An 18,541-nucleotide genomic window follows, 5' to 3' on the forward strand; every position below is an offset into this window, starting at 1 on the left:
ACATTGTAAAAACATAGATATATGAAACTTTAAGATTAGGCTTGAAGTTGCAAATAATTTAATTTGGAGTTTCAAAGCCAAACTAATATTGATATGGTTGTACAACACTTCAAAAGTACATGAAAATACAAAGGGAATTTTTACTGAAGATTAAGTCCAAAGCTATTCCGAAAGGCGGGATTTTCTTCACTATTACTCCCAGGGCCCTCTGCCTGGATATTAGGGAGAATCGGCTTCAGGAACTTGAAATCGCTGGTCCCAGGGTCTCCCATCAGACACACCTCATACTGGTAGCTCTGGGACAGGGTCCCGGTGCCGCTCACGTCCACCAGGTGGCCCGGAAAGGGGCGCTCAGGCACCGAGCAGCCACCCAGCGACGCGGCCCTGCTCCTCCTGCACAGCCGCACCGCGACGAACAGCAGCACCGACAGGAGGAAGAGCGACGACACCGACGCCAGCGCGACGACCAGGTAGACGGTGAGCGGGTCGGCCCGCGCCTGCTCGGCCGCCGCCTCGGGCAGCGGCAGGTAGGGCTGGGAGAAGCCGTCCACCAGCAGCACGTGCAGCGTGACGCTGGCCGAGCGCGGCGGCTCGCCATTGTCCCTGACCTGCACCAGCAGCCTGTGCTTGGGCGCGTCGCGCTCGCTCAGCAGCCTGGCCGTGCGCACCTCGCCGTTGTGCGGCCACACGCCGAACAGCCCGGGCTCCGTGGCCTTGAGCAGCTGGTACGACAGCCAGGCGTTCTGGCCCGAGTCGCCGTCCACCGCCACCACCTTGGTCACCAGGTAGCCCGCCTCGGCCGCCCTGGGCACCAGCTCGGTGCAGGGCGCAGAGCCGTTCTGCAGCGGGTACAGCACGAAGGGCGAGTTGTCGTTGGCGTCCAGCACCAGCACGCGCACCCGCGCCTGGCTGCTCAGCGCCGGCGAGCCGCGGTCCGTGGCGCCCACGCCGAACTCGAAGGCCTGCAGGGCCTCGTAGTCCAGCGACCTGAGGGCGAACAGGTGGCCGTTGTCGGCGTTGATGGACACGAGGGAGGCCAGGGGCAGGTGCGGGTCTTGGGGCGGCAGCAGCGAGTAGGTGAGCTGGGCGTTGGCGCCTGCGTCTGTGTCTGTGGCGCTGACGCTGCCGATGTGCAGGGCGGGGCTGTTGTTCTCGCGGACCCAGAGGGTGTAGGAGGTTTGGGTGAAGGCCGGGGCGTTGTCGTTGACGTCGGAGACCAGCACGGTTATGTTGTGCTGGGTTTTCAGCCTGGGTGTCCCCAAGTCAGTGACGGTGATGGTGATGTTGTACTCGGCTTGGCTTTCCCTGTCTAGGGCTCCTTCTGTCATTAGGATGTAAAAATTCTCCATAGAGGGTCTCAGAAGAAACGGCAGATTATCTTGAATGTAGCAAACCATCTTTCCATTTTCTCCGGAGTCTCTATCTTTAATCCTAAAAACAGCCACTGTGGTCTCAGGAGAGTTCTCAGCAACAGAGTTGGAAAGTGATGACATGATCAGTTCAGGGGGGTTGTCATTGGTGTCCAATACCTCCACCAAAACCTTACATCTTGCAGAAAGGCCCCCACCATCAGTTGCCTGTATGTTTATTTTGTAAGACTTTACTAGCTCATAATCAAGCAACACTCTGAGAATGATTTCCCCAGAAAATGGATTTATTTGAAAGGTGGCTCGAATATCTGCAGAAGCATCAAAAAATGAATAGGATATATCTGCATTGACTCCAAAATCTTCATCTCTTGCAGAGACTTTAGCAATAAGAGACCCCACTGGGCTGTTCTCCAGGGCCTGGGTCACATAGGTTGCCTGAGAAAACTGCGGGGCATTGTCATTGATGTCTAGGATCATAATGCGTATAGTGGCAATCCCAGACCTGGGTGGCGACCCACCATCCAGTGCCGTGAGTGTTAAACTTAGCTCTTGTTGCTCCTCCCGATCCAGCACCTTGTCCAACACTAGCTCTGGATATATCATGCCTTCATCATTGCCAGTAATTTTAATATGGAAAAAAGAGTTGGGGTTGATGGTGTAGTTTTGGATTCCATTAAGTCCTCCATCTGAATCCTGTGCTCTTTCTAGTTGAAATGCTGTCCCTTCAGCTGTATTTTCTAGTATTTTTAAGACCATCTCTTTGTCCTGAAACACTGGGGAATGATCATTCATGTCCCTCACCCTCAGCTCAGCCCGGTACATCTGAAAGGGATTATCCATTAAAATTTGGAAATACAGCATACAGGGCTCTGTAGGGCCACACAGCTTCTCTCGGTCCAATTTCTCATTTGTGAGCAAATCCCCAGTTTGAGAATCCAGGAGCAAGTGTTGTTTGTTATCGTCAAAGAGCACCCGGGCTCTCCTTGCAACCAGTTCCCCATCCCCCAGCCCCAGATCCTTTGCCAGATTGACCACAAATGATCCTCTCTCTGTTTCCTCCATCACGGAATACCATCCAAACTCAGTACCTGCCAAGGATACTCCCCAAAACATAAAGAGAAAGAGGACTTGCCTTTGTCTTGAGCAGCGCCACCCGTCAGCCTCCATAGCGTCCTCTGAACGATCTTTCCTCAATACTGGTCACAATCACAGATCCCAGTGTAAAGAAACAACAGAAGAAAACCCCAGACCTACGACACGTAGTAGCAGGCGTCTGGATTTTTTTCCTTCCCAATCTTGGGCAGCTACAGCTTTTCTCCCAGCCTAGCTGCCTGCAGGATCTTTTTCGTTAGTGACATCCAAAGCATTCTCAGTTCAATTTTTCCCCCAGTCTCTTTAGCCTGCAGCGCCACCGCGTGGCCTCCGACAGACTCAAATGGCTGTATCCCATTTGTGCACATGGATATATTTATAAATTTGTTCTTTAGTGGCCCATTTAAGTATTTAACTTTTCTTTTCTTTTGTTTGTTTTGTAAAAAACAATGTTGAGATAGAGAACTGTTCACGTTGTTGAAATTTTTCAATTTCATGGAGAAGGTTAAAAATCAACAGTTGGGAAAAGAATGTTTCCAGCAGTTAACTCTGTCCACATCATTGTGCTAGATTTAGTTCTGTACTAGGCCTTTCACACCTGAGACTACTCCCACACAATGTCAGGAACCCAAGGTAAAACGTGGTGGCCTCTGGGACCACCAAAATAATAGATTTTACTTTTCCAGAAACGTTGGGCATAGGAACACCAAAAACTGACAAAAGAAACTTGTTTCACACCTCCTTCAACAAATTTCTTCAAAACCTAATTACTTTGCCTAAATAGAATCACCACTGTATAATCCAGAAAGAAGCATTTAGCCTGTCCTTCCTCTGGGTTCCCTTAAAAACTTGTATAATTGCCCTGTAAACATTATTGTTCCATGTTTCATGACAATCTGTCCCCTCTTCAATGTGACTTACTTGAGGATTGAAACTATGTCTTAGTTATCTTTGGTTGGCAAATCACTCACTCACTAAACGCTTGCTTATTAAGGTATGCATAAATAAACTCTAGTGAATAGAGTATGAAAACTGTTCAGTGCCCTTAAGTCCTTAACGTTTGAAAATTGTATTCTTTCACTTACTCGTTCTTTGCAATTTGTTCCCTTTCTTTCACATGTCTTTGTTTTCCTTATATTAGCTTTAAAATTGCTTGCAGAATTAAAGAAGGGACTGACCTTTATTTAGGGTCCCTCTTAATTAATTCTAATGGGATCTAATTTCTGTGCACCAAATAAAGGGAGAGAAAGAATAGACCACACTAACGCCTATCCTAACACTGCTGAGAGTAAGAACAGCATTGTAACATGTGCCTCATCCAGAATTTTCTTCAAAGTCCTAATATCTAGAAAGAAGCTCTATTTTCCCCATAATAAGGAAAGGATACAGATTAAATTGAGAGATATTATACAGGGAAAGGCCTAGATACTGCCAAAACACTCAATTGTTGAATATAAAAGCCATACCATATAAACCTCTGCTTGATGGCTTCTATCACTTTTTCAACTGAATGGGATTATGTTGTTAGCCAGTAAAAACTTAATAGAGACTTCTGATTTTTCATATGGAATTAAAAGCAACAAATTATTAAATATTTCTACATGATACTATAGAATGTCTAAACTTTGCTTTTCTTGTCTCCAAACTTTAACTCATATACATACGCTCATATCTTACAATAATGTTTCTTCTTATTTTCAGATAAGGCTGATTAGAGGTTTATTTATCATATCATACAACAGAGATATTATATTTTAAACAAGCAGATACCATTACAGGGAAAGAGAACTTTTAAAAAAATAGCATAAAGAAAACTGCCATAACAAAAATGAAGGTTGATAAAACAACAAAAATACCAGTTTTTAAAGGAAAATGGAAGAAATATCAAATAGTGAATATACAGATAACATGCAGATTATCTTAATAATTGAAGTTCTACAACAAAGAACTAAAATTAAAAATGTAAATACAAAGCCAATAAAGACATTAATAAATAGGAAAAAAAACCTTAAAGTATATCAACTTTGAAGATAAAGCCTATTTAACTCATTGGGATTCCAGTGAGTAATACTTTCTTGGGCTAAAATAGGAAGAAAAGGAAACTTGTGAAGTTAAGCATAAAATTGGAAACTGAGGATGAATCAAATAGAGAAAATTAAATATTACCTTATGGGTGGTGGTGGACCAAAAATTAATTAGTCAACAAAAAAATATTAGAAGGAAATGTCTTTATTATATAGGTTCCTGTCAATAATTAAATCCCAAAGCTATTCCTAAACGAGGGATTTTCTTCCACTTCCTTTCCTCTGCTCTGGGATGAGAGATTGGGGATAATTGGTTTTAGAAACTTGAACTCGCTGGTCCCTGAACCTGCCCTCAGACACACCTCATACTGGTAGCTCTGGGACAGGGTCCCGGTGCCACTCACGTCCACCAGGTGGCCCGGAAAGGGGCCCTCGGGCACCGAGCAGCCACCCAGCGACGCGGCCCTGCTCCTCCTGCACAGCCGCACCGCGACGAACAGCAGCACCGACAGGAGGAAGAGCGACGACACCGACGCCAGCGCGACGACCAGGTAGACGGTGAGCGGGTCGGCCCGCGCCTGCTCGGCCGCCGCCTCGGGCAGCGGCAGGTAGGGCTGGGAGAAGCCGTCCACCAGCAGCACGTGCAGCGTGACGCTGGCCGAGCGCGGCGGCTCGCCATTGTCCCTGACCTGCACCAGCAGCCTGTGCTTGGGCGCGTCGCGCTCGCTCAGCAGCCTGGCCGTGCGCACCTCGCCGTTGTGCGGCCACACGCCGAACAGCCCCGGCTCCGTGGCCTTGAGCAGCCGGTACGACAGCCAGGCGTTCTGGCCCGAGTCGCCGTCCACCGCCACCACCTTGGTCACCAGGTAGCCCGCCTCGGCCGCCCGGGGCACCAGCTCGGTGCAGGGCGCAGAGCCGTTCTGCAGCGGGTACAGCACGAAGGGCGAGTTGTCGTTGGCGTCCAGCACCAGCACGCGCACCCGCGCCTGGCTGCTCAGCGCGGGCGAGCCGCGGTCCGTGGCGCCCACGCCGAACTCGAAGGCCTGCAGGGCCTCGTAGTCCAGCGACCTGAGGGCGAACAGGTGGCCGTTGTCGGCGTTGATGGACACGAGGGAGGCCAGGGGCAGGTGCGGGTCTTGGGGCGGCAGCAGCGAGTAGGTGAGCTGGGCGTTGGCGCCTGCGTCTGTGTCTGTGGCGCTGACGCTGCCGATGTGCAGGGCGGGGCTGTTGTTCTCGCGGACCCAGAGGGTGTAGGAGGTTTGGGTGAAGGCCGGGGCGTTGTCGTTGACGTCGGAGACCAGGACGGTTATGCTGTGCTGGGTTTTCAGCCTGGGGGATCCCATGTCCGTGACGGTGATGGTGATGTTGTACTCAGCTCTGCTTTCTCTGTCAAGCGATCCTTCTGTTACCAGGGTGTAAAAGTTCTTGACTGAAGGTTTTAGAAGAAAAGGAAGGTCATCCTGGATGGAGGAAATAGTCTTCCCGTTGTCCCCGGAGTCAGGATCTGAAACACTGAAAACGGCAACTACAATCTCAGGCGTGTTCTCTGGGATGGGGCTGGTGAGTGCGGATATGGTCACTTCTGGGGGATTATCATTCATGTCCACCACCTGCAGGAGAAGAGTGCATTTTCCCGAAAGACCTCCCCCATCAGTGGCCTTGATATCCACTTCATAAGACTGAACTGTTTCAAAATCTACTTGTTTTCTCAGTCGAATTTCTCCTGTCACAGAATTTACCTCCAAAGTTTTGCTAATATCTTCTGAAGGCTGAAAGAGTGTGTATGATATTTTTCCGTAGACTCCACTGTCTAAATCGCTGGCAGAGACGGTGACAACCAGGGAGCCTACAGGGCTGTTCTCAGGAATATGCACCCTGTAGAAGGGCTGCCCAAACTCTGGGGCATTATCATTGCTGTCCACCACTTCAATGCGCACCTGGGCGGTCCCATATCGAGGCGGAGAGCCGCCATCCATCGCTGTCAGGGTTAATAAGATTTCAGGCTCCTCCTCCCGATCCAGTTCTTTGTCCAACACCAGTTCAGGGTATTTTCTGCCGTCACTGCGATTGCGGGTTAGGACTTGGAAATGGGAGTTGGGGCTGATTTTATAGTTCTCAACATTGTTGCTTCCTACGTCCAAGTCCAGAGCATTACTCAGAGGGAATGCAATTCCTAGAGGACTGTTTTCCGGTATTTTTAGAATCATTTCTCTCTCAGTGAACATGGGAGAATGGTCATTTATGTCTTTCACCCTCAGTTCAGCCTGAAATATCTCTAAGGGTTTTTCCATTAACACTTGGAAATGTAGTACGCAAGGCTCAGTGGGACCACATAGCTCCTCTCGATCTAGTTTCTCATTTATGAGCAAATCCCCAGTCTGTACCTTGAGCTGCAAATGCTCTTTGTTTCCCTGGGAAATGATCCGGGCCCCCCGAGTGGACATCTCTGTCAACCCCAACCCCAGGTCTTTTCCTAGATTTGCCACAAAGGAGCCTCTCTCCGTTTCTTCCACTACTGAATAGGGCCCCAACTCGGCGCGCGCCCTAGACATGCTCAGCAAAACAAAGAAAACTAGGACTTGCCTTTGTCTCCGATTGCAGGTCCATCCAATCTCCATTGCTCTTTCCTGAAAACTGGGTTCACAGGAGCTTCACGTATGTCCAGGATCCCAGTAGCCCAGTCCTGCAACCCAGAATGTCAGAACTATGCCGCTAAATAGAATTTTAAAGAAGTTTCACACTCACTTTTTCTCCGGCTGTGAAAGCTATTCTTTAGCTTCCAGGCAGTGTGAAACTGTTTGGCTGGATACTGGAGCTGCGTAGGCAATTCTGTTTTCCATCATTTAACCTGCAGCGCCACCACGTGTCCTCACTGCATCTTATATTTTCTGGCTTAACGTTGAATACAAAATCCTCCTAAATGTACCAAATAGGTTGTATAAATTGTGTTCTGTAATATAAAATACTGAGCTCTATTTTTGTGTGGTATTTGTGTGTTCGGATAAAGCTCTGTGTTGTTGCACATGAAGAGTATAAATAGCACACTGTCATTTATATTATTGACTGTTTAAAGCTGTTGAGGACTAGTGATTAAATAAGATAATTTAATTAACATGTAAGCCAAAAAGAATATACATTTAGAAGCAAAATGTTTTCCAAGTAACATGGGAACCGTTTCACAAGTACATCTTTTCATGGTAGATATTACAGAATTACAAATGAGAGGACACTGCAAAATTACAATCAGTGGTGGTTCTAAAGAGTGTATAACCAATGCCTTGTTAACGAGTGGATCATTTCCTTTTCTTTCCAATACCTAAGGCTGACAACTTAGGTTTTGGAGTTTTCAATTATTTGAAAATTATTTCCCAAACAGGCAGATCTCAAGGGTAGGCCTGCCATACTTTTGGATTCCTTTTATAATTATTATTATCATGACACAATTTCTGTTTTATTCTTTTTTAAAAACAGCTTTAATGAGATATAACTCACATACCATGCAATTCATCCATTTAAAGTGTATAGTTCAGCGGCTTTCAGCATATTCACAGAGCAGTTCACCCACCACCACAGTCAATTTTAGGACATTTTCATCACTTCATAAACCTTGTACCCTTGAGCCATCACCCTCCTATTCCCTCATCCCTTGTGCCCCCAAGTCCTAATCAACCACTAATTTATTTTCTGTCTCTATAGACTTTCCTATTCTGGACTCTTGTACGGAGGGAATAGTACAATATGTGGACTTTTGGGACTGGCTTCTTTCACTTAGCATGTTTTCAAGGTTCATCCAAGTTGTAACATATCAATATTTCATTCCTTTTTATGGCCAAATAATATTCCACTGTATAGATATATTACATTTTGATTATCCGTTCTTCTGTTGATGGACGTTTGGGTTGTTTCCACCTTTTGGCTATTATGAATAATGCTGCATAAATACTCATGTACAAGTGTTTGTGTGGATGTATGTTTTCATTTCTCTGGGAGTGGAACTGCTGAGTCATACGGTATCTCTCTGTTTAACTGAGGAACTGCGAGACTGTTTTCCAAAGCAGCTGCACCATTTTACATTCCCACTAGCAGTTTATCAGCATTCCGAGTTTTCCACATCTTCCCAATACTTTTCTGATTTTTTGATTCTAGCCATTCTAGTGGGTGTGAAGTGGTATCTCATTAATTTTAACTTGCATTTCTCTGATGACTAACGATGCTGAACATCTTCTGATGTGCTTATTGTCCATTTGTATATCTTCCTTGGAGAAATGTCTATTTAGATCTTCACTCATTTTTAAATTGGGTTATTTATCTTTTTGTAGTTGAGTTGTAAGAGTTCTTTATATATTCTGATAAGTCCCTTATCAGATTTGTATTCTTTTGTTCAGGTTTTCCATTTCTGTAATTTGAAGTGAATTGCAGTAAAGATTCATGATATCTTTATCAGTTCAGTATTTTTGTTAAAGATTTTAAGAAGTTTGTTAATTACCTTGTCTGAGGTCAAAGCATCTAATCAATGAGGCCTAAATTCCTGGTATAAAGACCTTTATGTGCCTTCCGTTGGCCACAAGTGGTACTACTAGACCAGATAATTTTCTTCCAAGCAGCCATTATTCCAAGTGGCAGGCAGAATAATGGCCACCCACCCAAAGACGTACAGGCCCTAATTCCCCAAATCTGTAAATATGTGGCAAAAGAGAATTCATAAATATAATTAAATTGAGGACCTCACGAAAGGAAGATTATCCTGGGTTACCTGGGTGGGACAGAACCTTTCCTGACTATGGTCAGAGGAAGATGTGACTACAGGAGAATGGTCAAAGAAATACACTGCAATGCTGCTGGCTTTGAAGATGGATGAAGGAGGCCATGAGACAAGTCATGTATGCAACATCCAGAAGCTGGAAAAAATGAAGAAATGGATTCTCCTCTAGAGCCACCAGAAAGGAATGCACTCCTGCGGACACCTTGATTTTAGCCCAGTAAGACCCGTATGGGAAATCTGACCTACAGAACTACAAGGCAATACATTTTCCCCCTTTTAACATCAATGAAACTAAGTGGGAAGCAGTTAAAATAATTATATTAAAACTAACACTGGTATATTAATGAAAGGAAGCACAATTAGTACAACATTAAGAGAAAACAATATTAAAGATTCTACGAGGGCAGAATAAAGCTAGAGCCAAATTCTCACTGTACCAGTTCTCTTTCCTTCCCCACCAGGGACACTTCAGTGTAAGTCTGTTAGTGCATGACTGCCTTATACACCTAATAGTTTAAAAACGAATAAGAAAAATTCAAGAAAATGCCATCGATTATATAGAACGAATTTCCCACTGGTTTTTTTTCCCCCTAATACATTCTTAAGTTATTCCAGAACAAGGATTCATACAACTATTGACTTCATCATGTTTTGAGAGACAAGATTTAGGACCATTCACCTTGAAATGGTAATGAAGAAAAAAGATCCTATTCTTTAAAACAAAGAGATAATATAAGATATTTTGCAAGCAAGTTTAGTGTAATTAAAAAATTTATAATAGGTTGCCAGAAAAACTATCACCTTAAACTTACCAATTCTAAATATTTGAAAAAACAATTATTGTCACTGAATACTGAAACCAAAGTCATTCTTAAAGTTGGAGGTTTCTTCTATTTCCGGTCTAGGGGAATGGCCCTGGAAATTGGGCACAACTGGCTTCAGAAACTTGAACTCGCTGGTCCCTGAACCTGCCCTCAGACACACCTCATACTGGTAGCTCTGGGACAGGGTCCCGGTGCCGCTCACGTCCACCAGGTGGCCCGGAAAGTGGCGCTCAGGCACCGAGCAGCGACCCAGCGACGCGGCCCTGCTCCTCCTGCACAGCCGCACCGCGACGAACAGCAGCACCGACAGGAGGAAGAGCGACGACACCGACGCCAGCGCGACGACCAGGTAGACGGTGAGCGGGTCGGCCCGCGCCTGCTCGGCCGCCGCCTCGGGCAGCGGCAGGTAGGGCTGGGAGAAGCCGTCCACCAGCAGCACGTGCAGCGTGACGCTGGCCGAGCGCGGCGGCTCGCCATTGTCCCTGACCTGCACCAGCAGCCTGTGCTTGGGCGCGTCGCGCTCGCTCAGCAGCCTGGCCGTGCGCACCTCGCCGTTGTGCGGCCACACGCCGAACAGCCCGGGCTCCGTGGCCTTGAGCAGCTGGTACGACAGCCAGGCGTTCTGGCCCGAGTCGCCGTCTACCGCCACCACCTTCGTCACCAGGTAGCCCGCCTCGGCCGCCCGGGGCACCAGCTCGGTGCAGGGCGCAGAGCCGTTCTGCAGCGGGTACAGCACGAAGGGCGAGTTGTCGTTGGCGTCCAGCACCAGCACGCGCACCCGCGCCTGGCTGCTCAGCGCCGGCGAGCCGCGGTCCGTGGCGCCCACGCCGAACTCGAAGGCTTGCAGGGCCTCGTAGTCTAGGGACCTGAGGGCGAACAGGTGGCCGTTGTCGGCGTTGATGGACACGAGGGAGGCCAGGGGCAGGTGAGGGTCTTGGGGCGGCAGCAGCGAGTAGGTGAGCTGGGCGTTGGCGCCTGCGTCTGTGTCTGTGGCGCTGACGCTGCCGATGTGCAGGGCGGGGCTGTTGTTCTCGCGGACCCAGAGGGTGTAGGAGGTTTGGGTGAAGGCCGGGGCGTTGTCGTTGACGTCGGAGACCAGCACGGTTATGTTGAGCTCTGTTTTCAGCCTGGGTGTCCCCAAATCAGTGACTGTGATGGTGACATTGTATTCGTCTTTGTCCTCTCTGTCCAGCGGTTTCTCTGTTACTAGGGTGTAAAAGTTTTCCAGGGACGATTTCAGGAAAAAGGGTAGATCGTCCTTAATGGAGCAACTTATTTTCCCGTTTTCTTCCGAATCAAGATCTGAAACACTAAAAACTGCAACTACACTCTCAGGGGAGTTCTCGGGGATCTGTGCGGTAAATGCAGACATAGTGACTTCTGGGGCATTGTCGTTCACATCCATGACCTGAGTAAGAACGGTGCATTTTCCAGAAAAGCTTCCAGCATCTCTGGCCTCGATATTGACCTCATAGGACTGAACAGTTTCGAAATCAAGTTGTTTTTTCAGTCGAATTTCCCCTGTCTTGGGGTTGATCTCAAAGGTTTTGCTAATCTCTTCTGGAGCCTGGAAAAGTGAATAAGAAATCTCTCCGTTGGCTCCTATGTCTGCATCCGTAGCAGAGACTGTGACAATCAGGAAACCTATGGGACTATCCTCAGGGATCTGCACCCTATAGAAAGGCTGCTCAAATTCAGGGGCGTTATCGTTTATGTCCACGACTTCGATGTACACCTGAGCGGTGCCAGACCGGGGTGGAGAGCCACCATCCTGAGCGGTGAGGGTTAACCTGAGCTCAGGTTCCTCCTCGCGATCCAGCGCTTTGTCCAGCACCAGCTCAGGATATTTCCTACCATCGCTGCGTTTGCGGGTGAGGACCCGAAAATAGGAGTTGGGACTGATTATATAGTTCTCAATATTATTTCGGCCTACGTCCACATCCTGAGCATTCTTCAGAGGAAACGTAGTCCCAGGAGGACTGCTCTCTGATATCTTTAGCAACATATCTCTGTCCACGAACACCGGAGCATGGTCATTTATGTCTATTACTTGTAGCTCAGCTTGAAAAAATTCTAAGGGATTCTCTAGCAACACCTGGAAACGCAGCACACAGGGCTCCGTGTGACCGCACAGTTCCTCGCGGTCCAGTTTGTCATTTAGCAACAAATCCCCGGTCTCCTGATCGAGCTGCAAATGCAGTTTGTTCCTTTTGGAAATCACCCTAGGTCCCCGCCTGGAGAGTTCCCTTTGCCCCAGATCCAGGTCCTTTGCTAAATTGGTTACAAAAGAATTCCCTTCCGTTTCCTCCACCACAGAATAGCGCCTAGGTTCAGTGCCCGCCAGAGATAAGCCCAAGAAGAGAAAGAAGAAAAGGACTTGCCTTTGTCTGCAAATGAGCTTCCTGCTGGCCTCCATTGTTCTTGCTTGGTACAGCCTCCGGCGAGGGTGGTTCCGCAGAGCTGTAAAGACCTCAGTATCGGAGACTGTGGTCAATCCGCAAGATACCTCAGAAGTATTCCGATGAATAGCCCTTTTCAGAGGACTCAGTTCTTCTGTAGCATCCACCCTCCCCGTGGGCTTCCAGGCTCTGCTGGTAAATTTTGCGTGTCAACGGAGCCGCAGCTGCGGTTCCGGGTATACCTTCTTATCCTGCAGCGCCACCACGCGTCCTCACAGGATATTACATTTTCTGGGATGAAAATGGATGCAATATCCCCCTTTTCTATATGTACCACCAAGCTATGCAACGTTACAAGACTTTTACTATCGCCGGACCTTATGACGCAGACAATTGTCTGAGGGTCACACAAGAGAAATGACATTAATAGGGACTTTCTACTTTCAATAATGCTGAGTTTGGAGCAAAAAGAAAATATGTAAAAGCCTGGCTGAGAAGAAAGAATATATGCAGGAAATTTTAAAAATATATGATTGGACTAACATAGAAAACTTTCAGAATTATATACTTTTATTGCCATGAACTACGGGAATAATTAGTAGCTATGAACCTTGGACAAATTATTTAAACTTTGCCTCAGTTTCCTCATCTGTAAAGTGGAGATAATGATAGTATGCGCCACATAGGACTGCTGTAAGTTTCCCAGCTTACAGATGAGGAAATTGAGGCAAAAAGAGATTAACCTTATAAACACACACACACAAACCAGGCATGTAATTTGATGTCATCAGGTAGCTGAGTTTCCATGAGTCCATTGCCATGACTAGAAAAACACCCAAGATTCAGGTGGTAGAAGAATGCATGAGCAGGATTATCTCAGATAGAAGTTATCCTGTCAGGTGATGAAACAGGACAGGCTGGAGAGTTTGTCTGATAGAGGTATAACCTGTGACAGGAGTGGTGATTCAGTATCTCAGAAGGATGTCCTATTTTTGTTAATTCCACTTCTCTTCTTACAGCACAAATTTTAAAAAACCTTTTATTCTTAAAAATGTCAAACCCCACAAAGAAAGAGAATAGTATAAAGAACACCTCGCTACTCATAACTAGCTTCAACAATTATCAATATTTTGCCATAACTGTTTATCTCCCCAACATTTTCACTTCCCAAATTTCACCCATAAATACTTCATTATACATCTCTAACTTTAATGACTTAAAAAAAAACCCCTACAATGCCATTACCACATCTAAGAAATTAGGTTAATATTATTTAATGTCCATCTACATTCAGATTTCTCCAATTCTCTCAAAGTTGTTATGGTTGTTTGAATCAAGATCCACCACACATTATATTTGGTTGGTATGTCTCTTCATTTCTTTCATTGTATAAAATTCCTTCCTCTGCTTTTCCATCTCATTGATTTGTTGGAAAAACTGGATGATTTTACCTTGACACTATGAGAACAACAAGATTTTACTGCTGTGAATTTTTTTTTGTCTTTAGACTATATTCCATTAGTAATGCACAGTAATAATACTATTTTAAGAGTTACCGTCACTAGCTTATATTCAGAATACAGCTATAAAAATTATCTGGGTAATTGTTAAAGAAAAAGCAGTTCCAGATTATTTTAAGAAACAAAGCTTCTCCTTAACTCCCCAGAATCTCTAAGTAATTTAACTATAATTTGTTTCTCTTTATATTACATGTTTAAAACGATTCTTTTTCTTATACTTTCTCAATTCAGCACTGCAGTATATTGATAGACACTTTTAAAAAGCTTCAAATTAAAGGAGAAAAACGTGTTAAAAAGTAGGTAGGGACTACTGCAGAAAAACTGTAGTGTGAAAAAATAATAAACTAACGAAGCAATCAAAATTATGTAATATTTCTACTCAGGGCCATTAATCTTTTCTGTGAAATAAAGGTCATATATTTAGATAACAAGGAGAAAGCACAGATTGATCTTTCAATTTTTTTTTACTTGAGATTTGGTTAGATCAGAGCTTTAATAATAATAGCTGAGGGGCCGGCCCTGGCCGAGTGGTTAATTTCGCGCGCTCTGTTTCCGGGGCCCAGGGTTTCCCTGGTTGGGATCCCAGGCGCCGACACGGCATTGCTCATCAGGCCACGCTGAGGCAGCGTTCCACATAGCACAACCAGAGGCACTCACAAACTAGAATATACAACTATATGGGGGGTGGGGGCGGGCTTTGGGGAGAAGAAGAAGAAAAAAAGGTTGGCAACAGATGATCGCTCAAGTGACGATCTTTAAAAAAAAAGTTAACTGATCCAGAAAAGCTAGATTATTGGTTTGTAAGAAAGTAAAAGCACAGACCAATACATACATTATTTTCAAATACAGAAAAGACTGAACAAGAATATGAATATGAAAAAAGATTTCTTCTCCCTAATTAGGGAGAAACTTGTCAGGAGATATCCAATGACAAACAAAAAGAAACAGTATAGCATCATAGCAAGGTCCCAGAATCAGACAGCTCTAAGAGAGATGCTCAGCTCTGCCATTTATTCGTTGGTGACCTTAGTGAGGTCACTGAACCTCTATAAACATCTACTTCCTCATTTCTAAAATACCTCCCCTATAGGTTTACTTCCAAGATTAAAAGTCAGAATAATGTATGATGCATAGTAAGTGCTTTTTAAAAGGCTTTAAAAGATACTCCACAATCTGTGCCCCTAAAACTTAGGGTCGGTATACTTGTACAGCACTCTAATCAACTCAGAAAAGTAGCAATAAAATTTTAAGACAATGAAAACCAATTTAAAATATCTTAAACAAGATTTACCATGTAATAGACTGCACAAAATGTATAACTGAGATTAAAATATGACATATATACATTCCATGCTTTGTGGAGGGTTATTAGGGCTAAAGCTGGATCCTTTTCGGTGTAAAGAAATTTATTCTGTGACTTTAAGAATACTTGAAATAATGTGGAAGCACTCCTCTACAGGTTAACTCAGGATAAATTTCTTACTAGGAATATATTCAGACACAATATAGGCATTTATTTTTCATTCTTTATCAGAAACCCAAATCATTCCCAAATGAAGGATTTTCTTCCACTTCCCTCCCTGTGTTCTGTGACTGCAGACTAGGGATGATGGGCTTCAGGAACTTGAACTCGCTGGTCCCTGAACCTGCCCTCAGACACACCTCATACTGGTAGCTCTGGGACAGGGTCCCGGTGCCGCTCACGTCCACCAGGTGGCCCGGAAAGGGGCCCTCGGGCACCGAGCAGCGACCCAGCGACGCGGCCCTGCTCCTCCTGCACAGCCGCACCGCGACGAACAGCAGCACCGACAGGAGGAAGAGCGATGACACCGACGCCAGCGCGACGACCAGGTAGACGGTGAGCGGGTCGGCCCGCGCCTGCTCGGCCGCCGCCTCGGGCAGCGGCAGGTAGGGCTGGGAGAAGCCGTCCACCAGCAGCACGTGCAGCGTGACGCTGGCCGAGCGCGGCGGCTCGCCATTGTCCCTGACCTGCACCAGCAGCCTGTGCTTGGGCGCGTCGCGCTCGCTCAGCAGCCTGGCCGTGCGCACCTCGCCGTTGTGCGGCCACACGCCGAACAGCCCGGGCTCCGTGGCCTTGAGCAGCCGGTACGACAGCCAGGCGTTCTGGCCCGAGTCGCCGTCCACCGCCACCACCTTGGTCACCAGGTAGCCCGCCTCGGCCGCCCTGGGCACCAGCTCGGTGCAGGGCGCAGAGCCGTTCTGCAGCGGGTACAGCACGAAGGGCGAGTTGTCGTTGGCGTCCAGCACCAGCACGCGCACCCGCGCCTGGCTGCTCAGCGCCGGCGAGCCGCGGTCCGTGGCGCCCACGCCGAACTCGAAGGCCTGCAGGGCCTCGTAGTCCAGCGACCTGAGGGCGAACAGGTGGCCGTTGTCGGCGTTGATGGACACGAGGGAGGCCAGGGGCAGGTGCGGGTCTTGGGGCGGCAGCAGCGAGTAGGTGAGCTGGGCGTTGGCGCCTGCGTCTGTGTCCGTGGCGCTGACGCTGCCGATGTGCAGGGCGGGGCTGTTGTTCTCGCGGACCCAGAGGGTGTAGGAGGTTTGGGTGAAGGCCGGGGCGTTGTCGTTGACGTCGGAGACCAGCACGGTTATGTTGTGCTGGGTTTTCAGCCTGGGGGATCCCATGTCAGTGACCGTGATGGTGATGTTGTACTCGGCCTGGCTTTCTCTGTCCAGCGGGCCCTCTGTTACCAGGGTGTAGAAATTCTCTACAGATGGCTTCAGGACAAAGGGGAGATCATCTTGGATGGAGCACACCATCTTTGCATTGTTCCCTGAATCTCTGTCTCTAATCCTAAAAACAGCTACGACTGTCTCGGGTGAATTTTCTGCAATTGGGCTAGTAAGCGATGACATGATCAGTTCCGGTGGATTATCATTTATATCTGTTACGTGAACCACCACAGTACACTTTCCCGAAAGCCCTCCGCCATCTTTGGCCTGAATAGTTAATGTATAAGTTTGCATCGCCTCATAGTTCAGTTCGGCTTTAAGATGAAGACCGCCAGATGTTGAATTGATTTCAAATGTTTTGAGAATTCTTTCAGTGGCATAAAAAAATGCATAATTTATTTCCCCATTACTTCCGGTATCTAAATCTCTAGCTGACACGGCGACAACCAGGGAGCCAACAGGGCTGTTCTCGGGCACCTGCACCTTGTAGAGCGACTGTACAAATTCAGGGACGTTGTCGTTTATGTCCAAAACCAGGATTCGTACGAGGGCGGTCCCGGATCTGGGCGGAGAGCCGCCATCCAAGGCCGTGAGGGTTAAGCTGAGCTCAGGCACCTCTTCGCGATCCAGCACTCGATCCAGTACCAATTCGGGATAGATATTCCCCTCCCCACCATCATGGACGTTAATATGGAAATAGGCATTGGGGCTGATGGTGTAGTTTCTCAGGTTGTTGATCCCAACATCTGAATCCTGTGCACTTTCTAGGAGAAAGGCCGCCCCTGGAGTGGTACTTTCTAGTATTTCCAAGAGAATCTCTCTATCTAGAAATCCTGGAGAATGATCGTTGATGTCTCTGACCCACAGTTCAGCACGGAAAATCTGAAAAGGCTTTTCCAGTAACAACTGGAAAGGCAGCACACAGGGCTCTGTGGGGCCGCACAGTTCCTCTCGGTCTAACTTCTCATTTAGAAGTAAATCACCCGTAAGCGGATTGAGTAGTAAAAATCGTATGTTCTCATCTGAAACGATTCTAGATCCCCGGGCTGAGAGCTCCCCCACCCCCAACCCCAGGTCATTTGCTAGGTTGGCCAGAAAGGTGCCTCTCTCGGTTTCCTCCGTCACAAAATACCGAAGCGGTTCCGCGCCAGCCCAAGACACTCCCAGAAATATACAGAGAAAGAGAACTTGCCTTTTCTGCACCGCAGGCTCCATTCTGGCCTCCATTCTTCGTTTAATCGGTCTTTCAAAAACACTTTCGCTTGGCCTCAAGCAGCTCTCAGAAATGACAGCGACCTAATCCTTAGAAATGAGCTGGATAATAGCAATGCTTGTGGGGAGAGGTCCCCACTTTTCCCAAACTCCTTTTCCCACCGTTTCCTTTCTTTTACTTTTCTTGTCTGGCCAGCTTTCCTCTTAATACTGGAATCTGCAACCTCCTTTGTGCGAATATTTTTTTCTTTTTAGCCAGCAGCGCCACCTTGCGTTTTGTGGATGTTATTCCCGTTTTCAAGAATAGAATAAAAAGATGGCGGATTAAAGCAACTGCGACAGGAGAGATTTTTTTCCCCCAAAGGTATTTGCTGTTTTATTTCATCTTTTTCCTCAAATGGTCACGGTAATACTAGTAAGTAAGTGCTTACATCGTTTTCCCCTCTGTTAGTCTAAATTCGTAGGAAAATATATCTGTTTTCCTTAATCTAGGGGCATGAGATTAAGCTCTGGCTCCCCACCAGGAGTAAATTCTCAGACACCCTTCTCCTGCTTTTAAAATTGATAGTAAAGAATATATAAGAAAATGGAATCTCCGTCAAACAATCAACAAATATTGGTTGGTGACCTTTTATTGATTTGTAAAC

General features: G+C 46.8%; 4 protein-coding genes across 4 annotated transcripts; all 4 read right to left on the minus strand.

The window, feature by feature from the left end:
* Positions 1-41: 41 nt before the first annotated feature.
* LOC138915009 (protocadherin beta-10) lies at positions 42-2,537 on the minus strand. Its single transcript, XM_070234074.1, has one exon. It carries the CDS (start codon positions 2,535-2,537, stop codon positions 141-143), a length of 2,397 nt encoding a protein of 798 aa, XP_070090175.1. The 3' UTR covers positions 42-140.
* LOC106780905 (protocadherin beta-16) lies at positions 42-7,104 on the minus strand. The gene has a single exon (XM_014730612.3). The coding sequence runs from the start codon at positions 7,102-7,104 to the stop codon at positions 4,717-4,719; it is 2,388 nt and encodes a 795-aa protein (XP_014586098.3). The 3' UTR covers positions 42-4,716.
* LOC100072307 (protocadherin beta-8) lies at positions 4,674-15,329 on the minus strand. Its single transcript, XM_023617530.2, has one exon. It carries the CDS (start codon positions 12,486-12,488, stop codon positions 10,092-10,094), a length of 2,397 nt encoding a protein of 798 aa, XP_023473298.2. The 5' UTR covers positions 12,489-15,329; the 3' UTR covers positions 4,674-10,091.
* Positions 15,330-15,482: 153 nt separating this feature from the next.
* Positions 15,483-18,193, minus strand: PCDHB7 (protocadherin beta 7). The gene has a single exon (XM_001504078.5). The coding sequence runs from the start codon at positions 17,907-17,909 to the stop codon at positions 15,522-15,524; it is 2,388 nt and encodes a 795-aa protein (XP_001504128.2). The 5' UTR covers positions 17,910-18,193; the 3' UTR covers positions 15,483-15,521.
* Between the last annotated feature and the right edge of the window lie 348 nt (positions 18,194-18,541).

The sequence above is a fragment of the Equus caballus genome, chromosome 14 (assembly GCF_041296265.1).
Source record: "Equus caballus isolate H_3958 breed thoroughbred chromosome 14, TB-T2T, whole genome shotgun sequence".
Taxonomy (NCBI): domain Eukaryota; kingdom Metazoa; phylum Chordata; class Mammalia; order Perissodactyla; family Equidae; genus Equus; species Equus caballus.